The 21,704-nt window shown below is 42.5% G+C and overlaps 1 protein-coding gene across 3 annotated transcripts in view; it reads left to right on the plus strand.

The window, feature by feature from the left end:
* Positions 1 to 21,704, plus strand: part of phactr1 (phosphatase and actin regulator 1) — a 44,135-nt gene that overhangs the window by 7,548 nt on the left and 14,883 nt on the right. For 2 of the 3 annotated variants that reach the window (XM_019277508.2, XM_027290140.1), the window contains exons 2-3: positions 14,007 to 14,340; positions 18,486 to 18,650. In XM_019277508.2, coding sequence (XP_019133053.2) covers positions 14,052 to 14,340; positions 18,486 to 18,650 — 454 coding nt within the window. In that variant the 5' untranslated portion in view covers positions 14,007 to 14,051. The remainder of the gene's footprint in view (positions 1 to 14,006; positions 14,341 to 18,485; positions 18,651 to 21,704) is intronic. The other variant, XM_027290141.1, reaches the window with a different exon arrangement.

Genomic DNA, 21,704 nt, shown 5'->3' on the forward strand with positions numbered 1-21,704 from the left:
TGCCACTGAGAGGTGTGGACTGATTAATAACTGACAGATAATCGGAAAAATGCTGAGTATCAAATCGGATAATTAGTCAATTGAGCTGCAGATTTTGGTGAAAATATTCTGTGTGTCTGTCATTACAAGTAACGTCTTTCACATTAAAAAAGTTCTGTTGGTTTGAGTGTTATTTTGGGCCGAGCAGCCAGTCTACCATGTATCAGGAAGTTATATAATACAAAAAACCTATAATAGAGAACATTGGCAAATTCTTTTGTTTCTTTCTTTACTGTTTTTATGCCAACACATCCGACCAGATCCATTTCAAATTCTGTCTTTTGGCATTTCTACTGTGCTCCATCATCTTGAGCCAGTCCACATCCCATGCAGCGCAGCTCTGCTCCAGCAATGTAAATCCAGGTCAGCTCGGTTTAGAGCTTAGCCCCCCTCACAAAGGCCAAGACGCAGGCATTACCACGCTCTCTTCAAACACAGGGAGCTCTAACGCAGACCCGAATGAAAGACTGAGACAGAGAGGGCTTAAATGAGAGGAGGTGGAGGAGCAGGAAGAGTCTTGAGGAGGCGGAGGATGGCAGGATGGAGGCTTGTGTAAATTGTGGCAACATAAAGACTGGCACGGTGAAAAAAAGAAGAATTGGCCGTCGTCCATAGAATATGGTGGGAACTGTGCACCCAACAAACCACCTCCCACCACGTGAGAATGCTCTTTGTCTCTCTCTCTCTCGTGCACATGCATCCACACTGCTATCTGCATGCAGGCCTTGAGCAGCAGCAGAATGACACGAGTACCTGGGCAGAATACAAAAGCTCGGGGAGGAAGTGCGACAGCTTTAAATGCAGAGAAGGACTTCCTGCCTCTCTGCCTCCCAACAAACGTACAAAACCCCTCACTCTTCCTCCGCTGGCACGTGGGTCCATCCATTCAACTCAGACAAGCTAACCATTGTGCTGAGAAGGAAAACCTGAGCCAGGGACGGACTACGACCAGTGGGAAGGTCTCTTAGCTGGTGTTATGTCAGAGGGCGGGAAAACATACCACTGTTGAATAACTTCAGCCAGGGGTGCAAAGCGGATAAATTGTCTGATTAAATAACAGCATGGCAGCGTAAAGATTCTTAATGGTCGATGTTATTACTCTCTGTTTAATTATATTGGATTCAGACGTTCATATTTACTTATTGAAAGCTGCGGTGAGAGGAAATGTTCAGGTCATTAAGAGGTCCAGTGTCTGTAACTTAAATTTAGTTCAGCGTCCTGGAGTTGTGTTGCAAGGAAATGTTATTTCTTATTCATCACTTGCTTGTAACCACTTTCCCTCAGCATGCTTCACCTCCTTCTGCTCCTTTCTCATTGTTTGCAGACCACATACTAGTAGCATACAGTATGTAATGTATGGTGACAATGCTCCGTACGTCCTGACAGTCTTCCTCTTGCCTCCCTTTGTTGGCACGATGCTGCGTTTCTCTGCTCATTACAGCGATCAGTGGAAAATGTCTCACCATTGGTTTGACTCTAGATCACATCACCTCCATGCCCGACCACGTGCTTGTGTGTCCTTGTGCACGAGATAAACAAAATAAGCTCCACAGTGCAAACACTTAATTTTCCCAGAGGTTGCATTACCACTCTGTGTTATTCATTTACCGTACATACATTTCTCCTCTTGTTCTTCTGTGCATTGCGGGAAATCACTGCAGATTTAGAATTAATCATGCTAAAAATTCATTCACTACACTTTATAGTATACCAAAGTTTGATTCTGCTATATAAGGGTTAATATGTTGTAATCAGTGACTTTATCAGTTTATTTATTTAATGCTTTATACATCAGTAAGCACGATAATGGGAAGGAAGAAAAATTAATTGATAAAAATGGACGTGAATTGAAACATAGAGGATAAAAATTGGATGGCTCGCTCCATTTTTCAAGTGAGAACCATTTCATCACTTACATCATTTTCTAAGCAATCATTTCATCACATAATGACTCTTTTATTAAAATCACCTCTAAATAATTCAAATTACGTGATAGTTTTCAGTTCACATCCATTTTTATCAATCATGTGGTGATACTGTATGATATATCTTCTAGGGTTCCATTATTTTTGCTTTGGTTCTGTAACTTCCAGTAGAAACACACTCCAAACCCTGAAGGCCTTTGGACTTCATTTCTGAACTTCATCATCTTTAAATCAGGGAGGGCAAAAGTGCGAGTGACACCAGCGGAATAACAAGAGAGGACATATTTTCAACCGAGATAAAGCAAAAGTTACTAAAAACCAGAGAGCGCGATGATAAGACAGTTGGAGGATAAAGTGTTGTTGATGTTCGGCTGATTTTGGCTCACTTCGTGTTTCGTACGTCAGCGTAGCTGCACTGAGAGTATCAGAAAGGTTAAAGTGACGACATGTTGTCAGCGCTGTGGAAATGACTTCATGAGTTTACTCTGCATCGCCTTTGTCAGTTAATGAAGCTAAAATAACAAAATGTGGCCGAGGGCTGTGTGGCGGAGGAGGCATCAACCACAGCTGAGTGTTTATAGGCTGAGGCAGCTGTCAGTCAAAGAAACACGTCTGTGAACATGTGAAGCCTCTTTTTTTAATTAACCAATTATTGTTATTATTGCATTTCTATGTATGTTTGACCTTTTTTCTTTGTTCAACTCATATTTTCATTGTATTTTTAGATGCATTTATTATTTATAAATATCTTTATCACATTTTGCTCTTGCTTATCCTGCAGGCCAGGCTCCATTTCTTGTTGCCTGTTGTTGTGCAGGCCTGTTGTGCACTCTGTAATGCCATTTCTGGTTCTTAATCCCTCATTGGTTGCCCACTGTGTCGTACTCCTCCTTGTTTTGCAGCCTCTCTTTGATAGTTGTCCCCCCCTGTGGCTGTTTTAAGTGTGCCCTCTTGTGGTTCCTCCCCGGGGCACTTCAGCTGCAGGAGTTTGTTTTTTTTTTGCAAAGAAAGCTACACAACCAAACCACAAAAATGCAGCCAGAGATGCAAACCACATCACCGGTCTTACCGTTTCCCCTTCCTTTTAAGTCTGCCGTCGGTATTGGTGAAGGCCACCTATCAAAATAGATGAGCTGCATACAGGAGACAGACAGGAAGAGGGAGAAGAGAGGGGTGACTCATATCCCTGTGATATGCCAAGTCTCACATTCACACATTTACAGTACACACACGCAAACAACCACACACACACACATCTCCTACAGGCTCTGCTGTCCTGTCACTTTGTATTAATTCAGCTCATAGAGGGTCCAGCCAGAGAAGAGGGGGAGGCAGGGCAGTGTGGTTGAACAGTGAGTGGCAGTGGGAGAGAGGGAGATCAAGAAACTGCAGGAAGACGAGAAAACATTGAACTTCGTGTCGCCTTTGAACTCGCAGACGTCCTTTGTCCGTCCTCGTCCCATCGCACATTGTTAAACATGGATCCCATGTGTTTGCTGCTGTGTTGATGCCAACACATGTCCGGACAGATGGAGGAAGAAAAAGAGACCAACAGAGACCGGACCTGACACACAAGCTCAGCTTTTTTTTTTTTGCTTTTATTTGACATTGCCCAAAATCACAACTTTGCCTCAAAGGGCTTCACAGTCTGTACGACACATGACACCTTCCAGCCTCAGGCCCTCGATTTAGAAAAAGAGAAACTCTGCCAAGAAAATGGAAAATAAAGGACAAGATGCTCTTATCTTAAGATAAGGATGACACTTGTTATTTGTCATAATTTTGTTACAGTTAACAAGCTTCAAGAAAAGACCAAAGCCATCAACGTGTCAACACTTTTTGACAAAAAGAATATCTGATAAATTTATTCTAAGAAATCTTCCTCATCTTTCATTCAACATTCGACGAAACATTTTAATTCTGATATGATCATGCTTAGTTGATACAGGATTATCTAGTTCTCTGAACAAAGGCCTTTGAGGGTAATTAAAAGTCTTGGGTTTCATTCACAAAGGTCTTAAGCGCTGTCAGGAGATGTTCTAACTATAAATGAGACGGGTGTGATGTCACACCTCCAGGATTAACACTGTTAGCTGCTGCTGGCTACAGCAGCGTCAATTTTTGCTTAACTATAATTGATTAATTATATTATTAGGAACTTTTATTATATACAGCTACAAAGTGCTGACAAGAATGTCAATAAATTCAGGCCCCTGAAGGTCTAATTGTCAGATTTAGGAGATGTTTTTATTATATCATCACCTGAAAATAAATTCCAGAGTCCGCTGTGTTGAGCTGCCATGTCTCAACAGTGGCTACCATAGTTTATTCTGCACACTAGGAAGGAGAGGGTGAGGCGAGGGGGTTGCAAACAGCACTAGATGACACTAAATCTAACACACTGGTCCTTTTAATTGTAGGCCTGACTGTATTTCTGTCATTATTTGACCATGAGAAAGGTATGAGGTATTAAAAAAAAGGTCAAATATTTAATTGGTGAACTCTGCAGAAAGCCTGATAATAATGACATATCAGCCAGGTGGACAGCATATCACAGCGTTTGGATCAGCCAGGTGGACAGCATATCACAGCGTTTGGATGCCCCCTGTAATTTGTCCTGCAGCGATGACGATGACAGTTTTGTCCGTTTAGTGTCGTTCATCCACTGGAAGCCGGAGGAAGCGACCTCTCTCTGCCCCACCTGACTTTCTGTTTCAGCCTCTTCCGTCCACTCGGCTCAGGATGCTCCCCCAATCAAAAATGAACTTCTTGTCACCCAGAGCTTTGTGTTTGTCCAGGCGATTTTCTCCTTTAATCAGAGATGTAGTGGGTGGACAGATGAACTGGTGGGAAAATGGGGGTAAAAGTAGCGGAGTGATGAAGATTAAATGGCCGAGTGGGTCTGTTTTAGACTCCAAACAGCCGGGCTCCACCTCTCCGTCTCACATTAATTTTGCACACTAAATCTCTGTCAGGATAGCAGTCTCAGTCTGGAGCCTAAATTAGCAGCAGCACCATCAAAGAGGAAGGCCAGAGGATGATTAATATTTTTCTCCTGATGGAGATAAGAGCCCAGCTGGGGTGAGTAGGTCTATATGTGAGGTAATGGATGGTCTTTAGAAATAGACCAGAGGGTCAGCGGAGAGGAGGGAATGTTACGTGGTTGTCCAGTGCAAAATTAATCACTGACTGTGAATTTAGTCTACCACAAGAGGTTTACAGTTATGAAGATAGTTTGGATTTGATTTGCTTGAGACTTCAGCACTCAAAGCTTTGAGAAATGACTTTTGGAAAGACTGCAGCAGCAGTGGATCTTGGCAGAAACAGAGTCCTGGTCTGTCAGGGTACTTAAAAGACCTCAGTGTGGACTGTTTTCATAAAGACTGTTGCAGGGACTGGGACTGAAAACTGGGAAAAACATCAGAGTAACGGGAAATAGAGCCTTGTTCCCAGATGGACAGGCAAGCATGTACAGAGCAGACGGCAGCTGTAGTAACATGATTATAAAACAGAGACACAGAATAAAAATATACTGTGACGAAAATTAGAGCTGAAATACTTAAAGAAAATTCATCTGTAGCAGTTTTGATATTAGATTACGGTTAAATCAAGCTAAAATGGCAAACACTCACTGCTACCACAAAGCAATTTGAAACCTGCATACATTTCTGATTTTTTTTTTTTTTCCACTTAGTTGTAAAAACAACATTGACATTGCGAACGTGTTAGCAAACAGTTGTGTATTTACACACCCGGCGGACACAGAGGAACATTCATTTGTTTCCACCTGATGAACCAAAGTCCAATATTTATTCTCCTTTTGCTCCTTTTCCACATTACTGTCAGCAGCACATCGAGCTGTAACCTGCCAAACCTTTGTGCACCCACTGAGCTCCTCGTCTGTGCAGGGTACATGAAGCCTCACCGAGGACTGAAACTAAATGACATCCACACTGCAGTCAGAGTCCTTGTGGGTGTTTTTTTAATGCAGATTTCGACAGAATAGAATAAGATGAGATGTAGCTCTCGGGGGTATGAAGAAGTAAAAATCACCTGTTGAGGTTAAATTTCATTTTTCCTTTTAGCTCTGTTTTGGTCTCCACCAGATATCTGGCTCTTTAGCTGCTATATTCTTCACCAGCTTGTCTCTAACTGTGTCTGTCTGGTAGTGTTCAGTTGGTTTATCAGAGCTGCTTCAATGAAACCGGCTACGGCTGGAAATTTGTTTGATTTGAGCAGAAAGGGGAACCAGTAGAGAGCTATGTTAATGCTTCAGCATACCAAGACATTTTGGACAATGCCATGCTTCCAACTTTGTGGCAACAGTTTGTGGAAGGCCCTTTTTATGTTCCAACAAACTGTGCCCCAGCGCACAAAGAAAAGGTCCATAAAGACATGGACAGAGCCCTGACCTCAACCCCCATCCAGCACCTTTGGGATGAACTGGAACTGGAGATTGCGAGCGAGGCCTTCTCGTCCACCATCAGTGCCTGACCTTATAAATGCTCTACAGAATGAGTGATGGGCACAAATTCCCACAGAAACAAACAAAATCTTGTGAAAAGCCTTCCAATAAGAGTGAAAGCTGTTATAGCTACAAAAGGGAGACCAACTTCATATTAAAGTATTTGAATACAAGGTCCCTGTTGGTATAATCGCCAGGTGTCCGAATACTTTTGTCCATATAGTGTAGATGATCTGTTAAATCTGTTACGGACATAGAAAATACTCTAAAATATCTGTAGGTTACCAACTTTTGAGCTTAAAAAATCAAAACAATGAGCTGAAAGATGCTAAAAGAACTCTGTACACCTAAAACTGTGATCATTCTTATCGAGCTACATCTTTCATTTGATCCAGTTACATTTCAATTAGTGCAGCTACAAATGTAAATGTAAGTTAAAAAGATTAAAAAAAGCACATTAAGCCTGACTCAGTAAGTCCTTTTAGTGAACTGACCCATTAAAGCACAACAGCAGTGATGCTTCTCTAAACACTCCCTCTAGGAGTGGAGCGACACTGCACTAATAGCTACACGTGTTTGTTAAAGTCTGCAGCTTTTAGCTTAAAGGCATGGTTTAAAAGCAAGTGTGACCCGTAAACAGAGGGCCAGCGTCAGCCAGGGCGACAGCCACTGTGCTCTTATCGATCATGGCATTTTCATTTGGCAGTAAGCATGGATCTGTAGAGACCCAGACACGTGACCTCTGGACCCTGATCAATAACCGGTTTAGAGATCAAACTGTATTTATACGGCACTTTTCTGAACATAAGATGGGGAGATAAAAGTTATTGAAGTGTGCAGCGCACTTTATAAAAGGCATAAAATCAGAGTGAGAAACTGAGAAAACGAACTTGTCTGACATCGTCCAGGAGGATTTCAGCTTAAACAAAACAGCAGCGAGAGGACAGAAAGCAAGATAGCAAAAGTCGTTCTAATGCTGGAAGAGTGTGATAACCTCTTCCACTCCATGCCTCTCTATAATAAACCGTTTTTTGGGCAGGAGATCATCAGGGTGGGACAGTGAGGTTAGCAGTATATGCCACACAGAGGTGGTTTACATCATCTGAAAGCTGTGAACCTGGATTAATTTGGGGTGAAGCTCAGCACTGTGTCAGGTCAAATCTTATTTATAAAGCCCAAAATCACAAATCACTATCTGCCTGGCTTTACAATCTGTGCAACATTCAACACCTTCTGTCCTTAGACCCCCCAAAATCTAACCATAAATCTGTCATGAACACAGTGTTTTATTTAGGCACCTATTCAAATATTGAAAGTTTAAAAGCATGAGGGCTAAGAACATTTGACTGGCCATTTTCATGCTCTGTTAAGTCTTGCAAGCTTTTTTGGGGGGTTGATGCCATTTGCTATGTCCTGTCTCACTCATGACGCTCTAAAATTGATAGAAAGATTCTAAAATCGCTCCAAAGTACAACATTAAGACAACCAACACTTCAGGGAATACCTTAGAAAAAACTTTTTGAGTTTGGCGATTGGGTGGCGAGAAATTCTCTTCTGCTCAGAAACCCCCTTAGTGTCCTTTAAACACCCCGGGTCTCTAATTTGTGGTTGTACAGTTTAATTAGGCTGTTATTATCCTAGAGGTCACAATAGGTCATTTTATAGAGTGACTCCAGTTTCAAAAAATGCTCTTATTACAATGAAACGCCTACTATGGGGACTAAAATCACCACACATGAATACATGAGTCTCAGCTTTCCAATTTGTGCAGTCCCAACTCTGTTTAGAGGATGCAGAGTATTCAGAAATACAGCGTCTGAAAGACAGTAAGGAGTGGAAGAGGTTAACAAGCTTCAGAGTCCGTGTGTTTGTCTGCTGCTTGAATCTCGTTAGAGCACCATGGAGATGTGAATCACCGGTCCGGCAGGTCAAGACGAGATTGATTGTGGATCTCCATCACAGTAACAAAGGCAAAGAGGTGAGAAACCCTATAGGCCACATCGGGTTTGTTATGTTGTGCCGATGCGGCCCTGGCTGCGGTGAAGAGTGTTGAATCCTAATCTGTGCAGTGTGTGAGGAACACACGCTTAGACTGCCGCCACCGCAGAATAGATGCTGTTGGACAGGACGGTTTACGGTGAGACAGGAGTAAAGAGCTCAGTGTCTCACAGACAGACAATAATCTGACAGCTGTACCGACCACAGGCTGTCTCACATGCTGCCATCTCTGATGTGACAAGCAGCACACCTGAGCTCTCGTGTACTCTGTGTATGTGGCTGTGTGTGCATTCACACATGTATGTCTGTCCGTCTGTACTCGTGTGTGTAAGTGTGTGGTTGTATCGTCGTGTATCTGAAAGCGCTCTCGGCACATCGAGGCATGAAGTCCATTACTGTCAGCAGCACATTGAGCTGTAACCTGCCAAACCCTTGTGGCCCCCACTGAGTCTCCTCGTCTGTGCAGGGTACATGAAGCCTGTCTGAGACAAAATGACACCCACACACACACACTGCAGTCTATTTCTTGTGCTAGAGTATGAAGCGAAATGAGATCTCTGGGTATGAAGACTGTAAAAATATGACAAAGTAAAATAACAGTATCTTCATCTAATTTAAATACTGCTGTATTGATTTCCTCACAGACTGAACTGAACATTACCTCACTGAAGACTGCTCCAGTATTAAAATGATTCAAAGACACAGTTCATAACACGTTATCTCTTCATGAAGCACACGAGGAGTCGCCACAGCCTGCTGCAGCATATCGAGAGCTTTCATTTTATTGTTTTTGAAAATCATTCTGATGCTTTTCACTTTGAATTGTCTCTGTGTTTGAAACGTGCTATAAAAAAAGCTGCCTCGCATTGCCTTGCCTTTTATGTGTATATAAAAAAAACAGTTTACTGAACAGAACAACGTAGTTCTGCGTTGTAATTAGGGCGACTGTGGCTCAGGAGGTGGAGCGGGTCGTCCACAAGTCACAGTGACGACACTGAACTCGAAATCCTGGCGGTCCTGACGGTTGGAGTTAAACTACCATCAGTGTGTGAGCGGTTTAATGCGAGACAAAACTCTGAAGCTCTTCTGATGAAGATGCAGTACTAGTTTAAATACTAGGTACTCAATTTTGTGGTACGTAATACTTCAGTATCTGTCAGTTATCATTACAGTACATATTTCTGGCAATCTTTACTTTGCAGATTAAAGGAGAGCTTGCACATCTACAGGAGGAGCTCGACTTAGCTGGTGTCTTCTCAGGTGCTTTGTCAAGTCTGAGACAATAACCACTGAATATTTCATCAAGGTTGTCTCAACCTGAGCTTGTAGACTTTAAATTTATGACAGTGTGTTACAAATTGGGGCCACGGCATTTAAAAGATGTGGGTATTTACCGTGAATGTAGGATTCAGCCAGCTTGGAGCTTGGATATTCTGGCCTCTGCTACTTCGATTGAATTTAACAAGCAGAAGTGCAATGTTTAACCTCTGGAGTAAAACCTTTACATACAATACATACACTGATAGTTAGCACTAAACACAAAGTACAGCTGAGGCTGAATGCCATGAGTAAGGCGTTTGGGCATAAACCAGAGTCAGACGTTGACCTGCTGGCGGCACTATGGACAGCTGTACCAAATTTAACGTCACCCACCAACAGTTGTTTAGTCATTCATATCTGCACTAAAGTGTAGCCAGTTCATTTACAGCTGATGCTTACGTAAAATATCCGTCCACTTCCCGTAAGTTAAGTGTTGACCAGCCGATGCTCTCCCGTGTCACGTCTTTACAGTATGTGAGGTGAATCATACCTGCAGTCCTGCCGGCAGACAGAGTGGAGATTTATTGATTAAACTCACACCAACAGCGCTTTAATCTCACATCGACTTCTCATTAGAGAACGCAGCAGCTGTCAAAGAGTTGCATACATTAGAATAAGACCTGGAACTGCTTTCGAAGTAACCTAAGTATATCCGTCTGCTGATGTATGAAAATGCACTGGCTATACAACATCTAGAAATATTACACCATTGTTGGCCTGGTCTGTGGAGCACTTTCTTTTGTAACTCGATTTTTATGTCGAGGGACAGTGAACAAGCAACAAACTGGTTTGCAGCTGCAGATTTTTAAAAAGGGTGGCTAACATAATGCATGTTGACAGTTCCTGTATTTGTCTAAAGTACTACCCCGCGAGCAAAGACTTTTTGGGGGGTTAAATATTGTGCCTGGTCCTTTGGAGTGTCTCCAGAGCTAAGTCCTTGAGGAAAGGTCCTTGTTTCCTTACTCATCAGCTTGGACTCCATGTGAAGCAGTGAAACTGAGAGAAAACCTGGAGGCCTGATACTTCATCTCTCTCTGCAGACAAAGGGCCGTTCACTAAATCTGCTCCCCTTTCATCTCGTGATACAGAACCTCGTACTTTGAATTTGAAAGCCTTCATGACTCATCGTCTGCAGCAAGGAGAACGCAGCATGTGCTTTTGATCTCGGCGTTACATAAGAAGACATGAACATCAACAGGAACATCCATGAGTGAAATGATAGAAAACATAACCTCAGATGATTGACTTCATTCTCACAGACACACACACACGCACACTGAGGCTTTGTTTGCTGTAACAAGGAGATAACAGGGTCGGTTCTGATTACATGCAGACACTGACTCCTCCTAACCAGTCTGCACCCTGTAGCTCAGAGTCTGTCACTGTTTTCAGACAGAGACAAATTAATTTCAGCCTTTATTGCTTGTGAGGGAGCTCCTCCTGCTGGCAGAGACCTGTAACTACAAACTCTGACCCTTTATTGGCCTCCACAGAACATGACAAAGTGTCTCTCTCATGAACATATTCCAGATTTGACTTGCTTTCATCCATCTTGAAGCTCGTATCCAAGCCCTCCTTTTTAAACCTAAATCTTTAGAGAACTGGAGCACATGAGATGCAGTCACCATCAATCGATCAGTTCAATTTATTTGTCACATTACATCAAAACAAACAGACACGGGTTTCTTCGGCTTCTTCCCACACGCCGTCACTCTGATTAACACTCAACACGCGGTGTCAGGGACACTAATCCTGTGATTCAAACGTCCACCTGTAAATGATTTCAATCCAGTAAACATCAACACTCATACACAATCTGCTCATGCTGTTCATACTCTGTATTCTGTCACGTCCACCTACTTCATGTTCATAAAGCAACCTGTGAAATAAGTCATATTTATTTAAGCATCCTTTATTCTTTGGAGTCGTATTCCTCGTATGTGTACTTATAGCAATAAGGAATAAATAGTTCTAGGCGGTGTCCCGATAAGAGCAGGGAGAAAAGGCCGTTATCCGGGTGGTTGGGCTCCTTAAAGAGTCTCCTAGCCTTGTTTTTGCAGCATCCTTTATATCTCGCATCAGCTGTACATTCAGCTGAATAAGCCACTATTTTTTTTTTGTGGCTGTTTCTGTACCAGACAGCTTCAGGATGCCCCTGCAGGAGGAGAAAGTCCTCACTATTTGAAGGAAAATTTCCTCAAGTGCCTGAGATGAAACAATCTGTGTCAAGTGTCCAGGTCCGGGCCCTCTGAGACACCAAGCTGTTGTCCTTTAGCGTGGATAACAAAATGAAAAGAAAAGACATTGATTGGTGTCACTTAAAGGTAACAGACCGCTTTGACTCAGCACTTTTCACCCTCGTCTCTCGCTATTCTGAGTCATGGAGCAGATTACAGTGAGAACACATCAGACTGCTTACAGTGTGGAAATAGAAACTGCCTTGGCCTCGCGCCACTGGTTTCCAGTCAAGTCCAGGATTGATTTTAAGATCCTATTGATTACTTTCAAGACTCGCTATGGACTTCCACGCAGTTATATTAGTAAGCTTTTAACCCTGCATGAGTCTGAGTGCAGTCTGACTCTGTGTTAGTGTCTCTGAAGTGTTTAAACATTTATTTATACTCGACCCTCATTTACACTGAGACAGAGAACAACAATACCACGGTTAGCTCATAGAAAGCCATCACACCTCTCTGATTAGGGAAAATAAACGACAGATAGATAAATTAAAATAATTACAGTTAAGAAAGAGTTAAGATAGATGATTTTATGGATCGATTAAAGGAATTTGCATGTACAATAAACTAATAATTAAAGTAAAATGTATGGATTTTATTCCAGATCACTTTTTTAAAATCTAAATATTATATTTTCATACACTTACTTACATGATCATAAGTTTGTCCAGGTTTATAAATAAATAATGGTTGTAACTTGAAATACAGAATTCAGAGTAAAGTGCATTATCCGTGTAGTTTGTTTTGTTGGTAAATAAAATAAAATAATTTCTGCTGTTGTTATAGCAGAATTAATTATAGAATAAAATGATCAACTTTGAGATTAAAGTCTCTTGATGAGGACAAATCTGAGTCTCCAACATCTGAATCTCGCGGCGCTTCAATCTCATTGGCTAACACCGCGAGGCTGACGCGCAACAGCGAGTCGGGATTGGCTGATTGTGATTGGAGGAGCCCAGGTGCGTCAAGGTGCGGAGACTACAACCGGAAGTGCCTGAAGACTTCAAAATAAAGTAAAGACATGCAGCGATTCAGTGGAGATTATCAAAGTTTTCCAACTGGAGCAGAACTTTTTTTTTTTTCACAGTGAAACATTTTATAGCCATACTTAAATTACACTTTAAAATTTAATCACTAACTGAACCGAGTTGTTGCACCAAATCATTTATTTATATTAATTACTAACTGCATTTGCACAAAATGTCTCACAGGACAACAAAGCCAGCAGCGTGTCTGTATGAAGTATTAAATAATGTAACAGCGTCTGCTGTTTGTCATTATATAACAAATATTTTCAGCCTGTAACACTGACACAGAGAACACAACACTGATCCAGCTAGAAATGAAGGTTTACAGATTAAGTTCTACTTCCTTCTGTTTTCATGTCTTCTCGTTGGTGTGCAGATTGTGCTTCAGCCCACACATGCAGAATATTTCCTCTAATTTCTAGGTAAATATAGGCGAGTGCATGTTTGCAAAACAATTTTTTTTGTTTTTTTGTTCTTGTTTGTTTTTGTTTTTTGTTTTGTTGTTGTTTTTTTAAGTTTATGTTCCACCTTAGTACTTGTTTTAGCACATTCTACTTTAGTACTTTTTGTAAATATGTATGTGTTTTCCCTCCTTGACTATTTTTGGCTGCTGTAAACAAGTGAATTTCCCCGTTGTGGGATAAATAAAGTATTATCTAATCTAATCTAATCTTCTACCTTGGTGGGCGAGAAAGTTAAAGTCTGTCTGGTTTGATTTGGTTCTTTTGGTCTTTGAAATATTTTAAATTGTGCCAGGCAGTAAAATGTCTAAACTGTGCAGACTAAGGATTAATTATGAATACTTTCCAATCCATTTCATGTTGCATATATTGCAAAGTGAGAGTGAAGCTCGGTTGTAGTTCTTCAGAGGTGGGTGAGTGCTTTTATTTTGTAGGATGCGATGGGAAGCGCGTCTGTCACCGTGGCTGACTTGTCAGTGGTGGACACCCTGCAGACCAGTTGAAACCCCCCTCCACCCTCCATCCTCCACCAGAGCAGCAGAGGGCGAGAAGGTCCAGCCCTGCAGTCCAGCTCGAACATGGCGGGCTTTGGAGGCGAGGTGATGTATTCATGGTCCGCGTCCAGACCCGGATCCGGATCGACCACCGACCACTCTTTAGCGGCTGCAGCGCCCGAGCAGCAGAAAGCGATGAAGAAGAGGAGGAGAGCTTTCTGCCTGACCGGGATGAAGTCCCGCAACAGACCGCAGCAGCAGCAGCGTCCACCCGCCGCACACAACAACAACATGCCGTTCATGATCCACTGCCAGATCGGAAAGGAGATCAAGCACATCTGCAGCAACTGCCGGGGAGCAGAACCGCTGGACGGTGAGACGACCCGGTCCAGGTTACTACTACAGGGACGGGGAGGAGGGAGGAGGAGGGAGGAGGAGGAGGAGGTGCTGTTTGTACTCCTCCGCTTTTAAATGATTATTGTCATCTGTCGGTGACCGCTCCCTGCCTGCCGGGGCCAATCAGCAGCACCGGAGCAGATCTCAGATCAGCTGTTTGTTTTTTTTTACTTAAAGTGACCTTTAAAGAACAAATTAATTAATGTATTAATGAAGTGTGTGTGTGTGTGTGTGTGTGTGTGTGTGTGTGTGTGTGGTTCAGCTTCCCTCTTCTCTGCTCCACATCATCATCCTCACAGCATCATGTGGCTGATTAGAGATGATTTAATTGAGGAGTGTATGGATGCATAATCGTGCAGAGTTGAATAAATTCAGATGAATTACAGTTCATCCGCCCAGATAATCAATAAATAACAACCGGTCGATTTAAACGACTTCAGCTAATGATTGTTTCCATTGTGCTTTAATTTACGCTCTGTTTTTAAATCAGTATATTATGTGTTTAGTCTATAAGGTGGCGGCTTTAATGATGAGAAACAGAGAGAAGCTGCAACAGAGAAGGACGATTTAATTAGAAAATCTCCCTCGAGCATCATCGTCCATCCACACAGTCGCTCAGATGATTACGAAGGTTAAAGAAAGAATGAAAATATGAACAGCTGATATCACTGACTATTCCAACAGCAGTCAGCCCAGCTCGGCGTCTGTCTGTCGGCCTTTTATTTCACCAACCACTAAAAGTCAGTCCCAGATTTACTCTTGCTCGCTCACTCTCTGCTTTGCTTCCTTCCTTGTCTTCATCAGTATTTTCTTTGTTTTTTTATGGCAGTAAAGTTACATAATGTTGCTTCAATCAGGACTGCAGCTGATGGTTATTTGTTTAAACATGCTGTCTTTAAAATGTCAGGATAGTGTGAGAATGACCACAGCCAAAAACAACGTCTTCAGATCGCTTAAATGTTTCAAAACTCAAAGATTTTTAGAATAATCATGATTAAAAAAACACATTTGAGAACCTGAAACCAACAGATTTCTGCTTCAGTTGATTAATTAAATTGGAAAATGTGTCAAAGTGGCCCAGCACAGATCAATACAGACATGCAGAAGATTGATGACTAGTCAAAGCCAAACATGTTTCTGAAGCAGAGATTGTTTTCAGCGGGGCTCATTTCCCAATAACAAGACAGTAAATCCAAAAACATGAATGGACCTGGAACCTGAATGAGTCAGCTAATGGAGTGAGAGCTTTGAGAAGCCCGGCAGCAGCAGCAGCATCTCGTTCGGCTGCTTCGAGTTGTTTTTTGAGCTGAGTGAGTCAGTGTAAGTAAACAGACCCCCAGACCCTGACTGAAAGAATGTCGCCCTGTGGTGTTAGTCTGAGCCCCACTGACTCACTGCTGCTCCCACTTCACCGCCGAGGGGGGTCAGACAACACCAACAGGGACCGGACACCTATAATCTTGTTTACCGGGGGAAAAGATGAGTCAAGAGGGAAGGCATCGAAACTGTGAGGCTACAGCTGGAATCCACTCATGCAACATGATTTGAGAGTTTTAGAGCCGCACGATTGCACAACAGCCCCGAAAAGACAAATATTTATGATATTTTAGATGTTTTTCTCTCTGAGAAACTCTGGGGAGCTTTCTGTGAGCTCTCCCGATATTCACACCAGGCTGCTGTGACTAACGTTGTCCACTGAGCAGATCTGCCACAGGGGGAAGCGTTGGAGGAGGGGAGGTGGAGGGGGAGTTGGATGTTGTTGCTGAAGGGCCTCTCGATGGTAGCTGCTGAGCTGGTACAGATTTGAGCTGACATCCCTCTTGTAACAGGGCCACAACAAAGGCTGACATCTCCTCCTCTCTGCAGCTGCTTCACATTTATTTGTTTTGTTTTTTTTAAACCACTGATGGACTTTTTTCTTTTTTTTTTTAGCTTACTTGTGGTCATCATTTCCTCTGCAATCGTTGGTTCATCCTGCCCGATAGGATTCATTTAAAATCAGCAAGATTTTTTTTTGGTTAAAGTCGGAAACATTTTCATCAAAGAATAAACCGAACAAGATCAGCCACAGCTTTGTTTGCAGGATGTCTCAGAAACTACGTAACAGATTTTAACTGTTCAAAGAATACGTGATTAGAGTAAATAGTGCAACCATGTGATGACCATTTATTTTTTTACCCAAACAGATGGCACAATGGTGCAGTGGTTGGCACTGTTGCCTCACAGCAAGGAGCTTCTGCGTTCAAACTTGCCATCCATTGTGTTATGACGTTGAGTTCACTCTCTGTGTTGCTACTCCAGGTCCGCTGTTATCTCATCGGTTGGCACCCGATGTCAAAGTTGAAATGACTTGAACTTTAAGTGCAGTGCTCGGCGGCCCTGCCAGTGGAAGCACTTCACCTGGTTGGTAAAAAAATTAGATCACCTCGAACACTGAGTGTCGGTAGGTGGAGAGAGAGTCTGTAACCATTACTGTAAAAAAAAAAAACAGTGGGAACCACAAAGTGAGAGTGGAAAGAAACAAAACAGTCAACACCTCTACTTCAGGTGCTCTGGCTTCTTCCTACAGTCCAAAGACGACATTAAATCTATTCGTGATATTGTGATATATTGGTAAAAAACGATATATCACGAATGTAACATATTGGAAAAATGAATCGTTTGTATCGTTATCGTGAATTTGGTAATTGTGGAGTGAAAATCTGATATCGTGACAGCCCTAGACGACATACAGGTTAAGTGGCGACTCTAAAATGAATTTAAGCTGCCTGTGTCAGCCCTGTGATTGACTGATGACCTGTCCACAGTGTACTCTCCGACCTCCAGTGTGAGGTGGGATCAGCTCCAGATCCCTGCGACCCTGCAGAGGATACATGGGTGTAACTGATGGATGGTTGGACGGCTAATGGAAGTTTTTCATCCCACAGATTTCATCAGACGCTCCTAAAATTTGGTGCTAGACATATTTGAGTAAGCCTGGTTTTGCTTGGGTGCCGTATTCTTGTAGAGCGATGACTTATTTGACTTGACGTCTTGCAGTCGCAGCTAAATCAGGACATTTTCGTCAGTCATTATTTGACGACTGACTCATGACCATTTATGCTCAGTTCATCCTCCTCCTATAAAGGATTGACGTATCGTACAGTATCCACTTTATTGTACATCAGTCACAGATCTGCTCGTACAGGTTTCACATGAAAAGTTCTCTATACTTCTGTGTAAATATGTGCATCAGTGGTGCTTGTGCGTTTACGTCCTCTACCTCCTGCTAAAATGTTGGTTTCCTTGTCCTATCCATCACCCCTGACTCCAGCCTCATGCCCTCGGTCTGCACAGTCCGTCTCGTGGAGCAGGACGTTATGCAGAAGGAGGAAAGGTGTGATTTCAAATGAAAAACTGGCACCCGCTGTGTAGAACAGCCTCCGGCATGTGAACTGCAGTTCAGGGTGAATGTGTAAAGTAGGGGAGGGAAAGACTTGACCTAAAACATTTAGATATTTTAAAAAAAGGAGAGCTGTGTCGTGCATATTTGCTGTAATGTCTCCAATGAATTCCCCTCTGTCAGATCCGTGCTGACGTTTTTGTCTTTGACTGTACCTCCACTCTCTCTAGGAAGCCTCCCTCCTCTCTCCACCTCCTAACTGTGTCTAACTGTGATTAACTGAGATCCAAATAAGCTTTTCCCTTACTTGATTATGCACAGCCTCCTGGGAGAATGTGTCCCTTGACATTTGAATCACCGACAAGTGGATTTAAGCAGCCCAGCATTTCCACTAAATATGCAACGTGATAATTGAATGTTTACTTTCTACCTATCATCCAAAGCAGCGTGTTATTCAGCCCTAAAAGTCATGAGCTTGCCTCCATTTAGCAAGTCAACATTGGTATTATCTCATCACTAAGCTTAGATTTGAGTGTCTCTGTTATTAAAGGGTGTGTGACAAGTGAAATTTATAGCTGCTACATTGATTTCTTGTGAGAAATGAGGAGTCGGTGGTCTGTAGGACGTCTTACCCGACCTTGATAAATACCTCCAGCAGTGCTCGTATTTTAATTCTTCTGTTACGCCATAGGTAAAATACATTTATCCTTCTTAGTGACCTTGTTGTTGTTGCTTTCCAGCTGAGGAAGTGGAGAGGCTGGCAGCGATGCGCTCCGATTCGCTGGTTCCAGGCACGCACACGCCTCCCATTCGGCGGCGCAGCAAGTTCGCCAACCTGGGACGTCTGTTCAAACCCTGGAAGTGGAGGAAGAAGAAGAGTGAAAAGTTCAAGCAGACCTCTGCCGGTGAGAAAACGCTGTAAACACACACGACATTTACATTATCACCCTCTATAGTTCCCCACCTCTCCTCCCTGTGGTAATCTGCTTCACTCACACTCCCACGGAAGATAAATGTCTCCCCGTTGCACCTAGCAACAGTAGCATTGATAAATGGGTGGAGGTTCTGCGCTGCAGAGCAGGGGGTGATGTAAAGGCTGCAGCACAGATCTACTAATATATATGATTATGGTTATGAAAGGCCGCTGGAGGCTTCGGGTCAGCTGCTCCTGCTGCTGCTTCATCAGCGAGACCATCATTACTGCTGCGCCTGGTTCTTACTGGGAGGTCTGGTTTAACATGTTATTGTGCCTCTTATGGATTATTATGCTTGAGGTGTAATATGAAACATTTACGTGTTACAAAATATATATACATATATATTGTTGAGGTGTGTACTTAAATTATCCCAAATGTTTCCAACAAACCCAGAGAGATCCAGGATTTTATTCAAGGTCATGGTGTGTTTGATTTGGCTCGAGTCGCCTACAAGGGAAACCACTGACCGTAAAAGGAGCGGTCAGCTTATGCGTGACGCCACCCACAGGTTTCTGAAGAGCATCGTGTTGGCAGTCCTGCCTCTTCCACCACCCGGCTAATATAAAAGTCGATGGACCTGAGGCAGGCTGAATGATGCCCGGTTGCTCAAACAAGCCATCTGTAACAACACCCACCTGTCGGTCAAAGCGTCCACGCTCTTAATCCTGCATAATTTTAAGCCTTAATATAATGTGAACAGGTGAGTTGTATATAAATTCACCCTCAGTACAGTTGTCATGAACGGGGAAATTAGCTACAGAGACCAAAACTGTTTTTTGTACCAGGCTGTAAACATGTTTATTTCTGCTGTGAAGTTGGACATTTGAACATGGGGACTTATGGAGACTGACTCACTTCTGGAGCCAGCCTCAAGTGGACGTTAGAGGAACTGCAGTTTTTGGCACTTCTACATTGGTTTCACTTCATAACCACGGAGGTTGCCGTTGGGATGGGGGGGTGAGGAAGGGAATCGGCAAACGTGACTAGACAACATGAATCAGCCAGATAGAATTTTATCTTCGATGGCGGCAGTTTAACGATAAAGACGACAGCTCCCATGATCCTACGCTGCTTCACGACGTCATCAAACGTCTTTTGACATCGTTTTGACGTGAGGGGACCCCTAGTGGTAGAAATGTGGCATACTGTGCCTTTAAAAAATATGAAGCATATTTACAGAAGACCATTTGAATAATAAAGATACGAAAAGTAAAGAACAGGAAGAATCTGGAGTCTCTATGTAAATGAAAAGCTCGTTTACATTTATTGTACTCACACATTACGGTTGTTAATTACAGCGTTCGCCAACACAGCAGCTGTGAAAGAGTTGATTATGAAAATTCACCACAGCAACAAATTAGCTTTAAATGTTTATTGTCTGCATGCCACAGCGTGGTCCGTGCCACGTTAGCTCCACTATCTGAGGGAAATGCGGATGTTGGTACATATGTCTGCTCCTCGGCTGCAATATGCACTCGGCCGCAAGCTGCGAAATGGAGGAAAGCGTTTGAGTCGGACGGAGAAATGGAAGCTGTTGTTGTTTCTCAGCTGGCTGAGTCTTTCTACATCCTGTTCTCAGTGAGAAACACAAACACGCAGCAGAGGGGTGAAGAGAGGCTTCCTACAGACAAGCTGTTCTCCCAGCTGTCACAGCAGGAGTCTGAAACCTGCTTCCTCTCTGTATGCAAATCAAACACCGTATACATTTAACAGCACACACACACACACACACACACACACACACACACACACACAGGTAGATACGTGTCTTGAGCAGCATGTGTGAGTGCTGGACCGCTGCCATCTTTCAGTCCAGGTGAATTAAATTATGTGTGCGTTCACGGTGGGGCTGCAACTGCCGATTGATCACGTGCGATATCGATTAATCTGCTGATTATTTACTATATTAATATTCTGTAACGGAATATAAAATTACAGAAAATAGTGAAAAATGTCTCAAAACCCAAAGATTCAATTTAAAAAGATATAAAAACAGAGAAAAGGAGACCCAAAGATTCAATTTAAAAAGATATAAAAACAGAGAAAAGGAGGAAGTCTCCATATTTAATCTCCATATTTCAGAGGCTGAAAACAGCATTTTCTGCTGTTTTTGGATGGAAAAATCTAAGTTGTATGTTTATTTTTAACGTATTTGTTTTTATTCTGCTGATTGATAGTTGGTTAACTGTTGCATTTCTAGTTCAACAGAGATAATTATGTCTAAATGAATATATGTCTTACAGGGCTAAACATGTTTCCTTTTTTTGTCTTGTCTTTATATGACTCTGCTTTTTTGTTGGTCATTTAGCCACATTTTAAAGGTCCTGTGTGCTGGATTTAGTGCCATCTAGTTGTGAGGTTGCAGATTAGAACCAACTGAATACCAACTCCCTGTGTGCCTGACCTAGAGCCAGAAGCCGTGTTTTCATAAGCAACTCTAAATAGATAGATTCATTGTGTGATTCATTATGGATAGAAACACTTTTTTGTCGAATGGGTTGTGAATGAAACACAACCAGTGTGAAACATGTTGGACCCGCTCCCTCTGTAGATATAAACGGTTCATTCTAAGGTAAAAAAAACATAATATTTCTTATTTTTTTAGGTGATGTTACACTACTAAAAACAGTTATGTATATTATACCATATTCTCTAAGCAGATCTCCCTAAATGTTTTACTTCATGTTGATAACTTGTCAGCCACCGCTGTACTGTTACCGTCCTGAGGACAACACACGGTTCTGTCTTATTGGACCATAAAATATAAAAATGGTTTGCAGCGCAGGTTAGTCTCGGCAGCAGCACACAGTTCTGGTTGTTTACGTGCTGATCGGACATTTCTTCCCTGCTCGTTGAGTCAGAGTTACGGGAACACAAGAACTGAACTCCCTGATGTTTTTTTCCTCAATGCGTCATATTGTTTTCTCACATTCTGCTTTAACCTCGGGTCTTTAAGTAATTGGCTGATTTTGTTATCATCCC

This window comes from Larimichthys crocea, chromosome XVII (assembly GCF_000972845.2).
Source record: "Larimichthys crocea isolate SSNF chromosome XVII, L_crocea_2.0, whole genome shotgun sequence".
Taxonomy (NCBI): domain Eukaryota; kingdom Metazoa; phylum Chordata; class Actinopteri; family Sciaenidae; genus Larimichthys; species Larimichthys crocea.